The sequence below is a fragment of the Anomaloglossus baeobatrachus genome, chromosome 3 (assembly GCF_048569485.1).
Source record: "Anomaloglossus baeobatrachus isolate aAnoBae1 chromosome 3, aAnoBae1.hap1, whole genome shotgun sequence".
NCBI lineage: Eukaryota > Metazoa > Chordata > Amphibia > Anura > Aromobatidae > Anomaloglossus > Anomaloglossus baeobatrachus.
The window spans coordinates 389,188,520-389,210,511 of record NC_134355.1 but is presented as its reverse complement, the minus strand read 5'-3'; the positions used below and the strand labels follow the sequence as shown (position 1 = coordinate 389,210,511).

General features: G+C 40.3%; 1 protein-coding gene across 16 annotated transcripts in view; it reads left to right on the top strand.

Moving 5' to 3' along the window:
* The window catches only part of RIMS1 (regulating synaptic membrane exocytosis 1), a 545,320-nt gene that overhangs the window by 275,561 nt on the left and 247,767 nt on the right, over window positions 1-21,992 (top strand). For 14 of the 16 annotated variants that reach the window (XR_012751649.1, XM_075340212.1, XM_075340215.1 and 11 more), the window contains 4 exons: window positions 5,527-5,657; window positions 6,266-6,437; window positions 14,834-14,987; window positions 15,085-15,156. Coding sequence is in view for 15 of the 16 variants with exons in the window: in XM_075340212.1 (XP_075196327.1) it covers window positions 5,527-5,657; window positions 6,266-6,437; window positions 14,834-14,987; window positions 15,085-15,156 (529 nt within the window). In the remaining variant the exon portion in view is untranslated. The remainder of the gene's footprint in view (window positions 1-5,526; window positions 5,658-6,265; window positions 6,438-14,833; window positions 14,988-15,084; window positions 15,157-21,992) is intronic. The other 2 variants (XM_075340216.1, XM_075340218.1) reach the window with 1 other exon arrangement.

The window sequence follows — 21,992 nt, the reverse complement described above, 5'->3', positions numbered from 1 at the left end:
CATTCGCCCCATTGAAAATTAAAGGGTTAAAAAAATAAAAAATATACACACATTTGGTATCGCCGCGTTCAGAAATGCCCGATCTATCAAAATATAAAATCAATTAATCTGATCAGTAAACGGCGTAGCGGCAAAAAAATTCCAAACGCCAAAATGATGTTTTTTTGTCGCCACAACTTTTGTGCAAAATGCAATGAGGCGATCAAAACGTAGCATCTGCGCAAAAATGGTACCGTTAAAAACGTCAGCTCGAGACACAAAAAATAAGCCGTCATTGAGCCATAAATCCCGAAAAATGAGAACGCTACGGGTCACGGAATATGGCGTAAAACGTACGCCACTTTTTTCGGACAAACTTCGATTTTTTTTTATCCCCTTATCTAAAAGTAAACCTATACATGTTTGGTGTCTACGAACTCGCACTGACCTGAGGCATCACACCCACACATCAACTTTACCATATAGTGAACATAGTGAATAAAATATCTCAAAAACCATAGTGCTATCGCACTTTTTTTTGCAATTTTTCTGCATTTGAAATTTTTTTGCCGTTTTCTAGTACACTATATGGTAAAACTGATGGTTTCATTTAAAAGTACAGCTCGTTCCACAAAAAATGAGCCCTCACATGACCATATTGACTGAAAAATAAAAAAGTTACGTCTCTCAGAAAAAGAATGGCAAAATAAAAAAAAAACGGAAAGCGAAAAATCGGCCGGTCGTGAAGGGGTTAAACATCCAAACAGTATGAAAAAAATGGGAAAAAATTATAACAAATATCATGATTAAAATCATGCACAAAATAGATTATTTTCTTAAAATTATAACTGTTTTATAATATTTATGCATAAAATAACGTTAAATTATGGCTTTTCATTAATTTAATTGTCGGACTATGTGTGTGTATGATGGGATATATCATGCCCTTATTATAAAGTCAAAAACGCATTCGTTTATTTTGTCCAAAAAGCATATTAAATGCTGGTATTTTGATTTTGGATGCGTTTTGAAAGGTCACATTGACTCTAATGTTAGCAAAACACTGCCAAAATGACAAAAATAATTGACTTGTTGCTTCTTTAAACACTGAGTTTTTGCCAAATTTTCTGTAACTGAAACGCTGCGTTTTTAACAGCACTGTGCGCACAACAAATCACAATTTCCTATAGACTTTGCTTGAAAATCAAAATGCATGCATTTTGGCATTAAAACGCTGAAGTTCAAAACACTGCGGAAACAAATGAAAAAACGCAAAGTGCGCACATAGCCTTAAGAGGGTTTTGCCAAAACCGGAATCCTTAGGATAGGACCCCCTGTGATCCCGAGAATGGAGCTCTGCAGACCTTTTTTGAATACAGCTTTGATGGGCATGCTTGAATTCTGCCCCATTTATTCTCTATGGCTGTGCCATAGAAAGCATAGTATAGTCCTCATCTTTTTCCACCAATCCCATTGACAATGCATGGATGGGAGACAGAGAATATGCATCTCTGCTCTACTCAAGTTGGGCTTTACTGAACTGGAGATCGCTGGGAGTCTTAGCGATTTTCAGAAATCCCCTCAACTTTTTGTTACAAGAGGCTGTAGTTGCAAATGATAGTCCCACTACCAAAGATTGGTAGTTTTCTGTGTATACTGTGTATAGACAGAAAGCTGCCAATCAGTGGTCGGGGCGGGGCTATACATAGCTCATGAACATTGAGGACAACATGACATAACTACTAGTCCTCTAGTGATAAATGAGTGCTTTAATAAAAACTACAGCAAGCAGCCCAATCAGAGTCAGGGTCTCTGCCCCTACCTTATGCTACATTCAGCTTAAGTAGCAAAACCCAGGTGATTCCCTTTTGGCTGGAGCTGATTCACAATAAAAACCTTATGACATTCCCCAAACCCGTAACCAGGTCCTGGAACTTGCATCCCTATTAGGGATGATCGAATATCACAAATATTCGGCAATATTCGGCTTTGCGAATATTCGGCGAATAGGTCGCCGCTATGCAAATATTCGATGCGCAATGTAAGTCTATGGGAAGCCCGAATAGTTGCTATTTGGCAACTATTCGGTTTCCCATAGACTTACATTGCGCATCAAATATTCGCAAATAGTCGATTAGTGGCGACCTATTCGTCGAATGTGGGCTTAGCCGAATATTTGAGGTATTCGATCATCCCTAATCCCTATCTTTTGTAGAGGAGAAGCAGTGTAATCCCAGCCTGGTGACCCGTGGAGATTAGCACTGTGTATATTGTGCAGGGTAGAGCCACTGATGTACGCAGCATTAATGTACTCCATGATACCCATGGCAGCCATGGGGATGATTCATTCACTCTTGTGCTCGGTGTACAGTCCTGAGGTGGTGCCTCTGTCCTGCCATCTGAATTATAAATGATTATATGTACATTGATTAGCCCATCTAACAATCTGAACGATCTTCACTCAGCGGAAATGTCCTGGAATAATTCTTCTTTTTTTATCTGCCATGTAATCTATTCCCATGATGCTTATATTATCTCCATAAAGTAACTTGTACATTACAGTCCACCATTGTCTGTAGGAGAAAATGCCTTCCTGCTGTGCCTTATGTTCCCTGCATTCTTCACCTTCTAATGGACACGAAGGCATCCTGAGAGTCTCAGCCGAAGAGCAAGGCTTTCTACCAAGGCTTCACATGGCCATTATGACCATCACAAACTGCTTTTAATTAGAAGCAGCTTCATTCATCTGCCTTTGACTTTCATTGCTAAGACGTAATCCTTAATGTATATAATATTTTTCAGTATCCATTAGGGTCAGGCAGAAAAAAAGGCTTCTGACACCTTGCAAGGGTGAATAAAGGGCTGTTTATATTGAGCGGTGTTTCAAAGTAGGACTACATTTTCTATACATTTTTTTTTCCCATAACACTAGTTCCAGGATAATTTCCTAGAATTAAAGAGGTATTCCCATCTCCAAGGTCCCATCCCAATATGTAATTGGTGTAATAATAAAAATATTATCAAATACCTCTAGTTATAAATGTAGTATAGTTCTCCTGATTCACTGTCGCTTACCTTATGTTGAGGGCATTGCAGGACTTTAGATATCCATGGTTACGATCACGCATATAGTCACAGTTAATTAGTTAATTGCTCATAGTCATAACCATGGATACCTAAGGTCCTGCAATGCCCTGAACATGAGGTAAGCAACATAGTGAATTAGAAGTACCATAGTACATTTATAATTGGAGGTATTTGCTAATATTATTATTATTATTACACCTACTACATGTTGGGATAGGATCTTGGAGATGGGAATACATCTTTAAAGGTGTTGTCCTATAAACAACATTCTTAACCTGTCCACCGTAGTGATGATAAATACATGATCTCTGGCTGCTCATCCATGTGTGAGTTGTGCAGTAGTGAGCATGTGCAGCTAGCACTCCCACAGAGAGTGGTCGCACATGCTCACTACCACTCCGTTCACACAGGAAACTTTGAGCTCCCTGTTCTGATCGATAGGAATCCTTGCAGTCAGGCCAAAGCAATCGTACCTTTATCAGCTATTCTGTTGTTCATTAGAAACCATTTTAACCGCTGAGCGACTTCCACAGTACATGTACCATAACTGTGCGCTATCACTATATAGCCCCGTATAGCATGGTTTCTGGCTGCATTACATTGCCAGCACCTGATAGATTCTGTTGCAACCAGAAATAGCCCTAGCTTTAACTTCGTAAGTGCCAATATATTAAGAGGCATTTAAAAGGTCGCCAAGATGGCTGCCATGGTAACACATCGGTTTTTGATCATGGGGTGCCGATAGGTTGTCATGGTAGACATTGGTCTTCTTTAGGGACTAATAAAATAAATGTCAAAAACATATAAAAAAATCTAAAATTTTAAACCAATCTCTTTTTCCCCAAATGTAAGTAGCCAAATGTTTAAAATACAGAAATATATATATATTTGGTTTTGCCACATGCAAAATTGCTAAAACTAATGAAACTAAAAATATTAATCCCATACGTTGCCAAAATGAAGGAAAAAAATGAAAACATCACACATGGCGATTTTTTTCAGTTTTCACACTCAACCCAAAAAGTACGATAAAAATCAATCAAAACGTACGTACTCCAATATTAATCAATACAAACATTAGCTCTCTGCACAAATAATCCATCAAACAGCCCCATTGGCTGAAAAATAAAAAATGGTATGGATCTCCGGAAAAACAAAACAAATTTTTCACCATTTTACCGGACATGGAATTTTTATATTATATGTTAAAATAAATAGGGGCATTTAAAGCGATACTTTGCCACACAAAAAATAAGCCTTTATTCTGCCATGTGGATGGGAAAATAAACAAGTTATAGCTCTTTAAAAATGGGGAAATCAAAACAAAAGCACAAAAATGAAAAATACCATGGCCGTCCAGGTTTTGCTGATAATGATGCCACTTTGTGCCACAGTACCACAAAATATCAATACTTACAATTTAGAGATTTTTTAAACCATTTTACCCATGACTATATTTTAGTTGGGACGTCGCTTGGAGGTGGTGATGTTGTCATTATAAAGACAAATTCTTGGCCATTACAATAGCGATGAGCAAGCACTACCATGTTCAGATGCTTGGAACTCCTAACAGTTAGTGATGAGCAAGCATGCGCCGATGCACGGTACTCATAACGAGCAGTCAAACGCTCGGATGGGCGTGACTTATGTACCGAGTATAATGGAAGTCAATGGTGAACTCGCACATTTTTCTTGAAGATCTCTTTGAAAAATGAAAAATGCTCAAGTTCCCTATTGACTTCAACTATACTCAGGTACGCGAGTCGCGCCCTTCCGAGCGTCTGACTGCTCATTACGACTACCAAGCACCCGAGCATGATAGTGCGAGGTCCGAGCATGGTAGTGCTCGCTCGTCATTAACTTTTATGCCTTCCAAGCAGCAGAGTATGGTAGCGCTCGTTCATCACTAACTGTTAAGAGTTCCGAGCACCAGAGCATGGTAGTGCTCACTGATCTCTAACAGTTACACATTCCAAGCACCCAAGTATGTTAGTGCTCACTCTTCACTAACTTTTACGAGTTCCGAGCACCAGAGCATGGTATTGGTCACTCATCACTAACAGTTACGCATTCCAAGCACCCGAGCATGGTAGCGCTCACTCATCACTAACTGTTACGCATTCCAAGCACCCGAGCATAGTAGCGCTCACTCACCACTAACTGTTACGCATTCCAAGCACCCGAGCATAGTAGCGCTCACTCACCACTAACTGTTACGCATTCCAAGCACCCAAGCATAGTAGTGCTCGCTCATCACTAATTACAACCAATTAGATTCTTTCCTATTTTGTGAAACCTACTTTTGAAAAACTGAAGCTTGGCATCTGATTGGTGAAAACACTTTTTGTAGAAGACTTTTATGCATGAGGGAGGAGAACCGTGTCCCATGTAATTTAGCACTATGTATATTATTAAGAAACTGCTATTACACTGACACTAATTATATTTCATTTTCTTTAGGTAAAATTATTGTATGATAAAGTAGAACATCATCTAATAGTCACTGTGCTACAAGCAATAGATCTCCCACCGAGGCCAGATGGGCGCCCCAGGAATCCCTATGTAAAAATGTATTTTCTTCCGGATAGAAGGTAAAGTGTTGCAACAACTAATGGTGCTACGTAATGAAAGTTTTTTTTTTTATTATTTATGGATCTTTTTTTGTTTGTTGCATGTTTATTATATTATTATAATGTGGAGATTACCTTTTATGAAGACAATTGTTATGTCACAGATTTAAAGGTGTTGTCCGCTTTCAGCAATTTTTTTAAGCTTCATTAGTAGTACAAAAAAAAAAAGCCTTCCTTGAGTTTAGCTCTGAGTCTCTGTTCCCCGTATCCATTGTTGATGTGACGTCCGACAATAATCAGTAGTTCTGTCGATATAGATGGCATAAGCTGCTTGGAGCTGCTGCACTCACTGACTGGTTGGCGTACTGGCAACATGATATTAGCGCTGCAGACACTAAAGCAGTGGCGGGGACTCAGTGCTGGACCTGGGCAGAGTAAAAAAAGGAAAGCGTTTTTTTTTGTTTTTTACTACAAACAGAGCTTATAGGAAAAATATTTCTCAAAGGGGACAATCCATTTAACAACCAGGCAGAAGTCATAAATGATGTGACCTAACAGTAAAAACCAGGTTGCAATCCTACAAATAGCCACTAGATGGCAGAGGGTAACTGTACTCTATCTTTTGACAGCGATAAAAGTAAGCGGAGGACCAAAACAGTGAAGAAAAGCTCCGAACCAAAATGGAACCAAACATTTGTTTACTCCCATGTGCATCGGAAAAATTTTAGGGAGCGAATGTTAGAAATAACTGTATGGGATCAGCCAAGAGTGCAAGAAGAGGAAAGCGAATTCCTTGGAGAGGTATTCCTTTCAGTTCATTAAGCAAACAGCCTACTTGTAATTTATGTGTAGAATATGGACATGTCCTCTACATCTGTGTGAGGCTGGCCTCAATTCTGTATACAGCCATGTTCCCATAGTGTGAGGGCTGCGGGTTTTGTGCAAAAAATCAACTGCCTTTTACATTTGGGATTAATTGGATGTGATTTCATTAAAACTCAAGGCCACTATGTCTTTTAGATGATGCACAACTGTGCTTTTTTGTGCACACAGAGCTTTTCAAGCAGTTTTTGTAGCAGATACTGAGCAGAAACTCTCAAAATCCTTCTCAAAAACTTAGAGATTCTGCTACGTTTTTGCTCTGAAAACCCGAAAAAGATGCCTATGTGTATTTTTTTTAGTTCTAAACTTCTATGGGGAACCTCAAAAATGTATTTAAAATTACACTTGTATTTTTAATTGCAAAACTGCAGCATTTTTACACTAAATAAGAAAAAGCATTAAAAAAAAGCCATACCAGAATGCATCCGAAAAAGGGAAACACATATCAAAAGTAGCAAAAATGCTAAATTTGGTGCTGGAAAAATGGTGAAAAAGTGTAGTGAAAAAAACACAGCATTTTCCCATGTGTGAACATGTCCTAACACTAAAAGATCAGACTTATCTTAATACAAGAATCAGCAGTTTTTAGTTTTCTATTGATTTACATGGGATTTAGGGTTCTGAGCAATTTACTATGGTAAGGACTCTGTCAATCATTCAGGGTCATAATCCAAATTATTTGTGGTCATATGTAAAGCCAGAGTCACACTTGCGAGTGACTCGTGCGGGTCCAGCGGGTCAGTCGGCATGGCTTGATGCTCGCCGGACAGGATCTCCTCAGCTGCATAGAAATACATGCAGCCGGTCCGCTCCTGTCCGGAGAGTGGCAGGCTGTGCTGGGTGATGTGATGCTGGACCCGCACGAGTCACTCACAAGTGTGACTCTGGCCTAATAGTTATACTGTATATCATCCATACTTGATCAGTAAATGTTATGGGGCCTCTGTGTGGGGTTGGAAGTGGTGATAGTATTTAAGGGTCAATTCACACTTCATTTGTTTCCTATGATGGATTCCTCCAACATGTGCTGCTGATAACCATCCAGTGTCATACACTCTCCGTAGGCTCCGATATTAAATGAGGTACATGGGATACGTATATATAGTTTTATTGGATGCTTCTGTATGGAGTCCGTTCATAAAGCTTAAATTAAAAAAAATAAAAAATCTATATATACCAGCTTGACAGAGATAAGATGCATAGGCGCCTGTGTATCTGTCTGATTTATGCACCCGGAGCTCTCCCACAACAGACACTGCCATGTGAATGTGTTCTTGTAGTCAGCAGACGTCACTGCTATAGCTAATATATCTAATAAATATGGCATCATGGAAAAAACTATTTATTCATACACACAGTCATACATCAGAAGCCTAAATCAATACAATCTAATTAGAATATATAACCGTTCAATGATCTGAAACATTGCTGGAAGTTATTTTCTTATTACTAAGTGCCCTGATATAAAAGCCTAAACTCTTCTGGCTTTAATAACAAAATGATTCAATGAATGAATACAAAGTACAGTTAGTTAATATAGCCAAAGAATTATCATATACTGAATAAGAGCTATGTTTTTTTCTATATTAGATTTTTTTTTTCATGAGTTTAATTTCTGGATTGGATTACTGTGTCTGGACAATGTCTATTAGCGAGGAGACTTCATTTTGAAACATCAGTAATTTATTCCATTATTGCCCCTTTTATGATTTGATAGTTTAGTAGCTTTGGTTTCTACTAACTTAGTCTATACAGCAGGTGTAATAAGTATTGCACACTTCACCAATTTTCTAAGTAAATATATTTGTAAGTGTGCTATTGACATGAATTTCTCACCAGATATCAATTAGAACCAATCAAATCCAAACAGGCAAAGAAAGCAAACCATAGATGTCCATATAGTTATGTGTAATAATGAGAAATGACACAGTCAAAAAGTATTGAACAAGCTTACTGAAATCTACGGAATACTTAAAACTAAAGCCTTTCTTCGTTATGACAACCTCCAGATGCCTCCTGTATGGGGAAACTAGTCGCTTGCATTACTCAGGTGTGGTGTGATTTTGGCCCGTTCTTCCACACAAACACTCTTCAAATCTTGAAGGTTGCATGGGCTTCTCCTATGAACTCTGAGCTTTAGTTCCTTCCATAAACTTTCTACAGGAATCATTGGAGGGCCATTCTAGCATCTTTATTTTTTTCTGTGAAACCAATTAAGAGATTCCTTGGCTGTGTGTTTGGGATCATTGTCTTACTGAAATGTCAACCCTCATTTCAACTTCATCATACTGTTAGATAGCAGCAGATTATAAAGAATGTCTCAGTACATTTGTCCATTCATCCCTCCTTCAATTACATGAAGTTTGCCTATGCCAGAAACTGAAAAATAGCCCACACCGTGATGTTCCTACTTCCAAACTTCACTGTTAATATGGTGTTTTTAGGGTGATATGCAGTGCCTTTTAGCTTACAGTCATGGCCAAAAGTTTTGAGAATGACACCAAAATTATATTTTCACATGATCTGTTGCCCTCTGGTTTTTAATTGTGTTTGTCTGATGTTTACATCACATACAGAAATATAATTGCAATCATATTATGAGTACCAAAAGGTTATATTGACAGAATGAGTTAATTCAGCAAGTCAATATTTGCAGTGTTGACCCTTCTTCTTCTGGACCTCTGCAATTCTCCCTGGCATGCTCTCAATCAACTTCTGGACAAAATCCTGACTGATAGCTGTCTATTCTTGCAAAAGCAATGCTTGCATTTTGCCAGAATTTGTTGGTTTTTGTTTGTCCACCCGTCTCTTGATGATTGCCCACAAGTTCTCAATGGGATTAAGATCTGGGGAGTTTTCAGGCCATGGACCCAAAATCTCTATGTTTTGCTCCATGAGCCATTTAGTGATCACCTTTGCTTTATGGCAAGGTGCGCCATCATGCTGGAAAAGGCATTGTTGGGTGCCAAACTGCTCTTGGACAGTTAGGAGAAGTTGCTGTTGGAGGACATTCTGGTACCATTCTTTATTCATGGCTGTGTTTTTAGGCAAGACTGTGAGTGAGCCGATTCCCTTGGCTGAGAAGCAACCCCACACATGAATCGTTTCAGGATGCTTAACAGTTGGCATGAGACAAGACTGGTGGTAGCGCTCACCTCTTTTTCTCATCTATATTCTTTTAATAAGCTGTTTTCCAGATGTCCCAAACAATCGAAAAGGGGATTCATCTGAGAAAATGACTTTACCCCAGTCCTCAGCAGTCCACTCCCTGTACCTTTTGCAGAATATCAGTCGGTCCCTGATGTTTTTTCTGGAGAGAAGTGGCTTCTTTGCTGCCCTCCTTGAAGCCAGGCCTTGCTCAAGCAGTCTCCGCCTTACAGTGCGTGCAGAAGCACTCACACCAGCCTGCTGCCATTGCTGAGCTAGCTCGGCACTGCTGGTAGTCCGATCCTGCAGCTGAAACAGTTTTAAGATACGGTCCTGGCGTTTGCTGGTCCTTGTTGGGCTCCCTGGAGCCTTTTTGGCAACAATGGAAGCTCTCTCCTTGAAGTTCTTGATGATGCGATAGATTGTTGACTGAGGTGCAATCTTTGTAGCTGCGAAACTCTTCCCTGTTAGGCCATTTTTGTGCAGAGCAATGATGGCTGCACGTGTTTCTTTAGAGATAACCATGGTTAACTGAAGAGAAACAATGATACCAAGCACCAGCCTCCTTTTAAAGTGTCCAGTGGTGTCATTCTTACTTAATCATGACTGATTGATCGCCAGCTCTGTCCTCATCAACACCCACACCTGTGTTAATGGAACAGTCACTAAAACAATGTTAGCTGCTCCTTTTAAGGCAGGAATGCAATGATGTTGAAATGTGTTTTGGGTGGTTGAAGTTTATTTTCTTAGCCAATATTGACTTTGCAAGTAATTGCTGTTAAGCTGATCACTCTTTATGACATCTGGAGTATATGCAAATTGCCATTAGAAAAACTTAAGCAGTAGACTTTGTAAAAATTAATATTTGTAGCATTCTCAAAACTTTTGGCCATGACTGTACAATCATGTGTGTATTATAGCATCCCAAAAGTTCAATTTTAATCACATTTGACCAGACTATATTAAACGTATTTCACAGACTTCTCCAAATGTTGATAAGCAAACTTTAAATGTGCTTGAACATGCTTTTTGTTCAGCAATGGAGTCTTGCGTGGTGAGGATGCATACAGGCCATGGAGGTTTCGTTGAAAAATTGTACCAGCTGATTCCAGATCTCTGTACCTCTCCACGGGTTGTTCTTGGACAACTCTTCTGATAATTATTTTCACTCCTATGTCTGAAATCTTGTGGGGAGCACCTGGTCGTGGCTGGTTTATGAGGAAATTATGTACTTTCCACTTCAAGTTTATGGCCCCAACAGTGGTCAATGGAACCTTGAGTAGTTTTCTAAATTCTTCTGTAACAAATGCTATCAGTATGTTTTGCAACAATAAGGCTGCAAAAGTCTTGAGATAGGTCACTGGTTTTACTCATCATGAGATGTTCCTTGTGTTGCACCTTAGTAATGAGACAGCTTTTGATAGATGATCAGTAGAATGAGCAGACATTTCACTAAGTGGCAGGAATTCTTTCTAATTACTGATAGATTTCAGCTGATGTCATCACTTTCCATGACTTTTCATACTTCTCTTTCTTCATATGTTCAATATTTTTTACCTGTGTCACTTCTCATTATTACATAATTTATGTACAGTTTGATGTCTTTGGCTATATGGATTGGATGGGTTATTACCGACATCTATTGAGAAATTCATGTCAATAGAACTTTTATAAATATATTTACTTTGAAAATTAGTAACTTGTTCAATACTTATGTCACCCGCTTTACAACTATCCACGATTGCAGCGTTGTAATTATCCTACAGATTTCTTTAGACTTGAAAATAATAATTCATTAATGAATGATAATTCCAATGAAGATTCTGCATGTTCTTCGCGTATGGTTCCTCCAGAGCACTCGGTATATTTACATTTAGCTATTCCTAGAATTGCTTGTTTTATGATTATAGTTCAGTGTAAACAGGCTGCCGTTTACTTGACATATGAACAAAATGTTCATTTGTCAGGTGGAATGATTTTTTGTGCTGCACACAAGATCATCCTTCTTGGCAGTGCAACGTTGTGTGTAAACAGGACTTGCCAAGAACAGCGGCAGTCTTAGTGCACTGAACAATGTATTTCTGATCATACAGTGCACATTTCTGGAGTCAGCTTGTGTAAACAGACTTTCAGAGGGAATATGTCAGCAGGTTTTTCCTTTGTAATCTGAGCACAGCATGATGTAGGGGTTAAAACACTGAATTCAGCAATGTGCCACATTTCAAGCCATGTGCTGTTGTTTACTTATAATGAAAGTTTTATCACCAGGAGGTTATCACTGCTCGGACTACAGCAGCCCATGAGACCTAGTCAGACCACAGCCCTTCCTGTCATATGCAGCTCACTGTCAATAGACAATGTACACGCAGAAGCTGGTGTGGGTGAGGTTAGTCTTCTGAGCTCTGCTAAATTTAGAACTCTGATTGTGTCACAACTGCTGCACACAATAAATTAAGTGATACATTGTTGGATGCAGGATCTCTATAGAGCTCAATATCATGCTGCTCATAGATGAGGTAGCAAAATCCTGGCCACAAATTCCTTTTAAACCACCGCCGACCAGCATTGCACAGTATAAATGGACCCTTATTTCAAAATGTCCCTTTGGTCATTTCCCTAAAGAAATATTCTTTCTGCTCCAATTGCCAAATCAGACAAAAAAAATCATTCTTACATCCTGAACCTAAACAAATCTGAGCAATGATGTCCTGTTCCACGCTGTGATCCTTTACAATCTGCCATTTACAAAACACATAATTACACTATATAGGAAACTGAGACAGCAAGGCCGGGCAATAACATACATTATACAAACTATTGAGAAGGGAAAGGCAGTGGAGAATGTAGAGAGTTTAAGGGAGAGCTGAATAGAGAGCTAATGGCGGTATTACAGAAGAGATATGCTTCTGGCTCCTCTGTTGAACGACTATGGAATGGTCCAATGCAGCAAGTACAACGGTTGTATAGATGGTGTCACGTATTATGTCTGACATAACTTCATTTTGCAACCTCACATTTCCTTCTCTCTTAATGACATATTTTAATAAAATCCAAGGTAGAAATTTAACCCTAGATGGCATGATTGATTTTAGTCCATTTTAAAAGCAACATTTTGCAAGATGAAAAGAACAAGAACTTAAAAAAACATCATCATCTTCAATATGATATTAGGTGACATCAAAGCCTCCAAACTTGACATTTCTGGATATTTTAAATTAACATTAATTTTTGTTCAAATAATTTTTGCAGTTTGGTTACATTTAAACTTTTGCACAGTTTGTCTTCTACGGCCTGTCTATTGCTGACTGCCGAATGAGTTAACTAAGAATTTATCAGTCAGCGGACTATGCCTTTCTGGAAGTTTGTAATTCTTAATTGTCTTTTTATAAGCTCCTCTCAGCTGATTAATGACTATACACTGTGTTGGGACTGGCATGGCCAGGGTCCACCAATATCTTTGACTCTGTAGGCAAACTGTTCATCTACATCAAATATTACATTACTGTTATGTAGTGACTACCGGGGTTCTGCCAGATACACTGGAACCCTCAGCGAGTGTCGCAACACTCAAGGTAGGTGATACAACGGTGGACCCTGGCGCTAGGGAAAGAGGAGCAGGGTCACCTCCTAAACTGACGTGAGGCTGATCCCTGCATCCTCTAACGTCCCTATATGGGTTCTTTCACCTCGTCGCCCATCACGTGCCTATCCCTATCTTTCCCCGGACTCAATCCTGTATAGTGCTCAGGGCAGCAAGAATGCTAATCCCACTGTAGGTTAAAGATACAGAGAGGAAAAGACAGAGAAGGGTAATATAAACACAATCATACAAAGCACTCCAAACGACAAGAGGTAATAATGAGGAATGGACCATAGGGGAAAAACCTAAAAGGATTAAGGAAGGGAAAAACTTGACACAACTTTCACACAGCAAATGTTCCTCGAATGGCTTCCCGGTCCACAGCTCACAAGTTCCCCGTAGAGGCAAGCAAAGTAGAAACCATCACCAGCGATTACCTGAGCTAGGAGGGAAGTCTTTATAGCAGAGCTAATTAGCAATAGATAAAAGCTGGCTATTGCTTTCATTCAGAGTTCAGGAGACCAGAGAACCTACTTAGCCCTAGCCGGAAAAAGGAGAATCTGCACGGCCAGCAGTATTAACCAGAGCAAGTGTGTATGAAGCCCTGCGCTGTGATCTCCTAACACCAGAAATAGAAGGGACCACTCTCCGTCGTGGTACCCTTGTGACAATTACCCTTTTTCACAAATTTAGCTATGCATTTATATAATACTTTTTGGGTAGTTAGTTAAATAAATGATAAAATTCTACTTTTGTGTGTATGCAATGAATCAATTGGGACATCTACTACTCATGTTGAGCGGGTAAATAGCTTACTACTGTACTGAGGCTCATTTGGGGATTCACCTATACTCTTGAGGGCCAGTCCGAGCTTGATCATAGACCAAGTCAAATTAGATTATGCAAGGAAACAAAGAGCCTGTAAAAGCCAGACGGTGCAAACTTTGTAATGAAAACCAATTGCTAACACGATTTTTAGCTCTTAACACATGTATTTAATTTTAATCCCTTAAAAAGGTTGCCGACTTCTTTTACATTGATGGCCTGCACCCCCCCTCCCGACAGCAGTTTTGGTGCAGGAGGCAGCTGGAAATGCTCAGTTATGAACTTGCTCCATCTTCTGATAGCATCCATGGCCAGGATCTGCACATCTGCCTCCCATTTTAATCAACAAGAGGTGAATGTGCAGTACCCAGCCGCTATCAGAAGACAGGGCAGCTTCAGAACTGAACATTTTACTTTTGCCACCGCCAGCACCAGGGACAGCTGATCATCAGCAGTGCCAGGTGTTGGGCTCAGGCATTGATGACCTATCATAAGGAGAGGCCATCAGTGTAAAAGAAGTGGACAACCTCTTTAAGTATTGCTTTATGTTGTATCATTATATTGTGCTTTGTTACACAAATTAGTGACTAAAAACAATCAGGCTTCTGTAGATACCGCGGTGGATGAAGTCTGCATGTTTCTATGAAAGGCCATGTGCGTCCATTACCAGATGCTATGTAGACGATATTGATAGTGTTGACAACTCATGATTCCTGGAAGGCTTTTTTTGCATTCTCTTCTCACGGTGTACCTTTCCTCTTAGATTCTCATAGAGCTAGAGACTGCACTATTAGATGATGAACCTCACTGGTATAAACTGCAAACGCATGATGAGTCTTCACTACCTCTGCCTCAGCCATCACCTTTCATGCCAAGGAGACATGTACATGGAGAAAGTTCTAGCAAAAAATTACAAAGTAAGTACCTTGTGCGTCAGCGTCATGTCTGCTTTTCAGTGTGTGCATATCCCTCTGTGCTCCATGAAATGACCACCTATGGTTTGCTGTTGTACAGGATCTCAGCGAATCATTGATAGTGACTTCTCAGATTTTGATGTTGATGATGGTATTGGAGTTGTGCCTCCAGGTGCGTTGGTAAAAGGCATGGTCCCATCTTCTCTTTGCTTTCTGCTTTGTTTTCACAAATCCAGATTCCAGTAGGATGTTCATTTTGGAGATTCAGTGTATTGTGGAGACTATTCTAATGAAAAAAGAACACAATTTGATTAACCTTTTCTTCAACCAACCATACACTCAAACTCATTTCCGAGGCTTCTATTTCTGATCAAACTGGGAAATCATGGGGTTATTAAACATTTACTTCACAATGCTCTGAGCTAATAAATGCAACATTGTTTCTAGAGCGTGAACACCATGACATCAAATAATGTTCGGGATGCCTAGATGCGTCCTATCTGTTTGATCCGTTCTGCTTGTTGGATTAACTGGTCTGTACTTCTCGTAAACCGCTGCTGCACGGAAGTATTAACAGTGCATGATGCATGGCTGACAGCTTATAATTTGCAATTAGGACACAAACTGGAGATTTTATCATAACACCATACTAATGCTTAGAACTATGGCTTTCAAACCTGTCCCAAAACTCTCGCATAGCAGAATGATATATCTTTACAGGAAAAAGGGTCTCACTTAATAGGTTATATAGATTTGTTAGGTATCTTTACTTGAAAGTACATGACTCCAGCCAATAAAATGGCTTTTTATTTTTCCATTGGCCATATCATAAAACTGGTTAGTAAAAATATTACTTACCCTTTATACATTTAGATGCTAGGAAATCATATTTGTATTTAATATTAACCTAAAATCTATGGACATCTTTGTATGTTTTAATATGTTGTATATGTTGTCATATAACAAATTTCAGCAATGGGTTTCATACAAATGTTCATTCATTTTCCTTCTGCATCTTACGTGCATTACACTAGCATGCAAACAAACTAATACAACCGCACTTTGGTCACGCAAAGGTACATGTGAACATTAAGCACAAGAATTTTTAACAGTATTTTATTGCTTTATGGTCTATAAAATTGAGGTAATTAGTTGACAGTTTGATCAAATTGTGGGAACCTATCTTCCAGCAACAAGACCGCCTCATTAAATGGGAACAGACTCTATGAGGCCTGTCTTTTGTGGGCCTAAAGCTGGGTTCACACTAAACGACAGCGACAACGACGTCGCTGTTACGTCACCATTTTCGGTGACGTAACAGCGACCTTGTAAGTCGCTGTTATGATCGCTGCTTAGCTGTCAAACACAGCAGAAGCAGCGATCATAACGTCGCTGTGTTACATGTTCAGAGAGCAGGGAGCCGCGCTTAGCGCTGGCTCCTTGCTCTCCTAGGTACAGTACACATCGGGTTAATTAACCCGATGTGTGCTGCAGCTACATGTCAGTGCAGAGAGCAGGGAGCCGCGCGCACTGCTTAGCGCTGGCTCCTTGCTCTCTTTGCTACAGTATACATCGGGTTAATTACCCGATGCATACTGCAGCCACATGTCACAGTGCAGGAGCCGGCACTGGCAGCAAGAGCGGAGGCTGGTAACCAGCGTAAACATCGGGTAACCAGGGAAAGGACTTCCCTTGGTTACCCGATGTTTACGCTGGTTACAGCTTACCGCAGCTGCCAGTGCCGGCTCCTGCTCGCTTCATTTCGTCGCTCTCTCGCTGTCACACACAGCGATGTGTGTGTCACAGCGGGAGAGTGACGACGAAAAAATGAAGCTGGACATTCAGCAACGACCGGCGACCTCACAGCAGGGGCCAGGTCGTTGCTGGATGTCACACACAGCGACAGCGACGGGACGTCGCTGCAACGTCACAGAAAATGGTGACGTAGCAGCGACGTCGTTGTCGTTGTCGCTGTGTGTGACACCAGCTTTAGGCTACATTTACACTTCCTTTTTTTGCATCAGTCACAATCAGTTGTGTGACTGATGCAATGGATGCGTTGTAGACAGTGGCACAACTGATGTGACTCATGCTGCAAAAAAAACTGATCCGTTGTTTGTTTTTTTTACTGTTTGAAAGGGCATCAGCTGATCGTTCACAAAAGCCGGCCGCCGGGCCAATCAGCTGATCTTTCACAAAAGCCGGACGATCAGCTGATCATTCACAAAAGCTGGCCGATCATCTGATCGGTTATAAACGCTGGCCGCCGGCCAATCAGCTGATCATTCCGGCCCCAGGAACTGGAACTGAATTTAGAGTTGATCATTATTTTTTACAGTGCGCATGATCACAGTAAAAAAACAATCTGCCCCACACAAAAAATGTTGCATTGTGCGTCGCTCCCGCCTGACGGTCAGTCACTCCACAACGGATTTGTCGCAGGACGGATGCAACGCAAGGCCATTAGTCGCAATCCTTCGGTAATAAAAGTCTATGGGGAAAAAACGGATTCCTGCAAAATATATTGCAGGATACATATTTCCTCAAGGCGACGGATTGCGATTGATGCAAAAAGACGGAAGTGTGAATGTAGCCTAAGCCTACAAATTTAAAGACTGACTTCTATGGCTATAAACTGCCCCATGAAGTAGTCTTACATCTTAGAGCTGATGCAGATGCATGGAATGGACTCGGGAGATGTGTTAAACAGCGGGCATCTGTCTTTTATATGAGCAACTGGAGTGATCTCTGATCATTGCTGTTAAGCCGATATATGTCACTGTCCGCCACTGTCAGCAGAATTTAAAGGGAACCTGTCATGTCGTTTTTTGATATTAATCTCCCCCATTGTGTTTTAAATGATACAATGTGCATCACTAACATGGTTTTATTACAAATAATTCCATGTGTTTATCTTAAAGACTAAGGGTACCTTCACACTTTAGCGATGCAGCAGCGATCCGACCAGCAATCTGACCTGGTCAGGATCGCTGCTGCATCGCTACATGGTCGCTGGTGAGCTGTCAAACAGGCAGATCTCACCAGCGACCAGTGACCAGCCCCCAGCCAGCAGCGACGTGCAAGCGACGCTGCGCTTGCACGGAGCCGGCGTCTGGAAGCTGCGGACACTGGTAACTAAGGTAAACATCGGGTATGGTTACCCGATGTTTACATTAGTTACCAGCGCACACCGCTTAGCTTAGCGCTGGCTCCTTGCTCTCCTAGCTACAGTACACATCGGGTTAATTAACCCGATGTGTACAGCAGCTACATGTGCAGAGAGCCGGAGCCGGCAGCACAGGCAGCGTGAGAGCGGCGGAGGCTGGTAACTAAGGTAAATATCGGGTAACCACCTTGGTTACCCGATGTTTATCTTGGTTACAGCTTACCACAGCTGCCAGATGCCGGCTCCTGCTCCCTGCTCGCTTCATTTCGTCGCTCTCTCGCTGTCACACACAGCGATCTGTGTGTCACAGTGGGAGAGCGCCTTTGAAGAAAACGAACCAGGGCTGTGTGTAACGAGCAGCGATCTCGCAGCAGGGGCCAGATCACTGCTCAGTGTCACACACAGCGAGATCGCTAATGAGGTCACTGCTGCGTCACAAAAAGCGTGACTCAGCAGCGATCTCGGCAGCAAGCTCGCTGTGTGTGAAGCACCCCTTAGGTGAATGCATTAAATATCATAGGATTTAGGGATAGGGGCAGCAGTTTGCTGGGATCAGTCACTGCCACTCAAGTTCCGGCATGGTTCTTTTTTTAACTTAGTCACGCCCCCAGCATTCTATTTGTTTCCCAATTCTCAGTGCATTACATGGTAAAATTATAACATAATTAAAACATAAGCCATTGTATGGCTTTGTCGACAGAAAACTGAAAAGTTATGGCTTTTTGCAGAAAGGGAGGTAAATACAAAAGGGCAAAAATGAAAATTGTCTGCTTCTTTAAGTGGTTAGAAACACTCGTGAAAGATGGAGGAGTGCTAAATGTGGAGACAGTCACTTTACACCAAAGAATGACAAGCACCACCTAGGAAAATGTAATACATGTACAGGTTCAGGCTGCTGTGCCGGTATTGTTAGACAAGCAACTAGAATGGACTCTGAGTGCAGTAAGGTATGCAATACAATACACTGTAAGCTGCTTAATTCTGTTCACTCTCTAGCCTTACATCCGGCTCCCTGTCACAGAAGTCAGACTCAATCTAGTCTCTCTCTCCTCTTGAGTGCTCATCAAAGCTCAAATGTCTTCAAGTCAGATTTGAGCTTAGGTGACCATTCAGAGACAGCTGGATGCTGGACCCACAAGAATTGAGCTGACGAGATAACAAAAAATGGGGCTTGCAATGTATTCTAATACATGCAAGCTGCAGATAAAGGGTTAATGATTCTTAAAGAAAAGACAAATGCATAAACAATACGTATATTGGATAAAACATTCAAAGATGTCCATAGCTTTCAAAAATAAATATGGCAAATAATGATCTATCACAATGGGAGAAATTGGCCTATTAATAAAATATGAATTTCTTGCTTGTTAGGAGGTTGCACAAATGGCAAATAGATATCAAGATGTACTAATCTCCAGAGCAGGGAGGTTCTCAAAATGCACTGTTAATTAAAAGGAACTTATCAGGTCCCATTATTGTCCCCAGCTCCTGCTACAGCAGTATGGGAGCAGATTTCTTTATTCTGATAAGGTGTTCGATGCAATGTACTGCAGTCTTTGAAGAATAAAGATTTATCCTTCATCATTGCATGTGCAAAACAGGCAGGACTGGTCCAGCGGGGAGTTTCTTGTCCCAGACTGGACCTGCCATGGATCGTGTAATCACAACCCCCTGGGAGTGACTGACAGCCTGAGTAATGGCCTTACCACTACAAGGCATGTATGCAGGTTGTCACTCACCTAGTCCTGTCTCATCTGCATATACAACGCTGCAGTATACATCTACAAAGGCTGCAGTGCTAGTAACTTAGATCAATCACCATATCAAATGGAAGAAATCTGCTGCCATACCTCTATAACAGCAGTTATCATTAGACATACACTAAGCACAACTAGAATACTATGCAATAATAGTGATGATAAATGATATAACTTATAGTGGCATGCAAAAGTTTGAGCACCCCTGGTCAAGTTTACTGATATTATGAACAATTAAGCAAGTTGAAGATGAAATTATCTGTAAAAGCCATAAAGTTAAGGATAACACATATCCTCTGCATTTTAGACAAAAAAATATATACGGTATATATTTTTTACATTTTTAAATTCACAACAAAAAATAAAGTTGGCCAATGCAAAATATTGGGTACCCTGCATGGTTAGTACCCTGCAGCACCCCCTTTGGCAAGTATCAAAGCTTGTAAATGTTTTTTGTAGCCAGCCAAGAGTCTTTCAATTCTTGTTTGAGGGATTTTCCTGCTTTCTTCCTTGGAAAAGTCTTCTTGTTCTGTAAGATTCCTGGGTCCTCTTGCATGCACTGCTCTTTTGAGGTCTAGCCACAGATTTTCAATGATGTTCAGATCAGGAGACTGTAAGGGCCATTGTAAAACCTTCAGCTTGTACCTTTTGACATAGGCTAATGTGGATTTTGAATTGTGTTTAGGATCCTTATCCATTTGTAGAAGTCATCCTCTTTTCAACTTCAACTTTTTTACAGATGGTGTTATGTTTGCTTGAAGAATTTGTTAAACTTTAATTGAATCCATTCTTCCCTCTACCCGTGAAATGTTTCCAGTGCCATTGGATAGAACCCAACCCAAAGCATGATTAATCCACCCCCATGCTTAATGGTTGGCCAGATATTCTTGTCATGACATTCTGTCTCCTTTTTTTCCCAAACATTTGGTTTGATCATTGTGGCCAAGGAGTTCTATTTTAACCTCATCAGTTAACACGGCTTGTTTCCAAAATACATCAGTCTTGTTTAGATGTTATTTTGCATACTTCTGATGCTAAATGTTTTGGTTAGGATGCAGGAGAGGTTTTCTTCAGATGACTCTTCCATGAAGGCCATTTTTCTGTAGGTGTCTCTGAACAGTAGAACACTGTACCACAACTCCAGAGTCGGCTAAATCTTCCTGAAGGACTTTTGCAGTGAAGTGAAGGTTCTGATTTGCCACTCTACCAATCCTATGAGCGGCTCTCACAGAAATTTTGCTTGGTTTACCAGACCTTATCCTGACCTCCACTGTTTCTGTAAGTGCCATTTCTGAATTACTTTTCGAACTGAGGAAAGGGCAACTTGAAAATGGTTTGCTATTTTCTTCTAGCTTTCTTCTGCTTTGTGGGCCGTCACCATTTTGACTTTCAGAGTGCTAGGCAGCTGCTTTGAAAAACCCATGGCTGTTGTTTTATTTGCACAAGGTTAGAGGAATCTGGGTTTTTATAAAACTGGGAAATTTGCATCACCTGCCCTTACCTAACTATGATAATGAACAAGCCACAAACCTAACAGGCTAATTAAGGTCTGAAATGATAGTCAAAGTTATCTGAGCACACAAATCTCCAAGGGTGTTCAAACTTTTGCATTGGCCCATTTTCATTTTTGTAGTTTTTAAAATGTTAAAGATGAAAATATTTTTTTTTGTTCTTACCTAAAATATAAAGGAAATGTGTCATCTTTAACTGTATGCCTTTTAGAGATCATTTCATTTTCAACTTGATTATCTGTTCACAATAACAGTAATTTTGACCAGTGGTGCCCAAACTTCTGCATAGCACTGTAACTAATCTGAATGGAAAAACATAGCTTATAGTAAGATTTCACAGCAGCATCTGCTATTGAGAGTTATGGTATTAGGTTTGGAAGCCAGTGTGGAATTAGAGGACATTAATGCTGCTATTGTGTTTTTGTATTTGCTTATTAAATGTGATATACTAAGCGTAAATATGGAATACATGTATGGTATATGTACATATATGTACATATATATGTATGTACATACTGTAGATCTATATGTTTGCAGCAAATTTAAAATAATTTATCATATTACATTGTTTGAA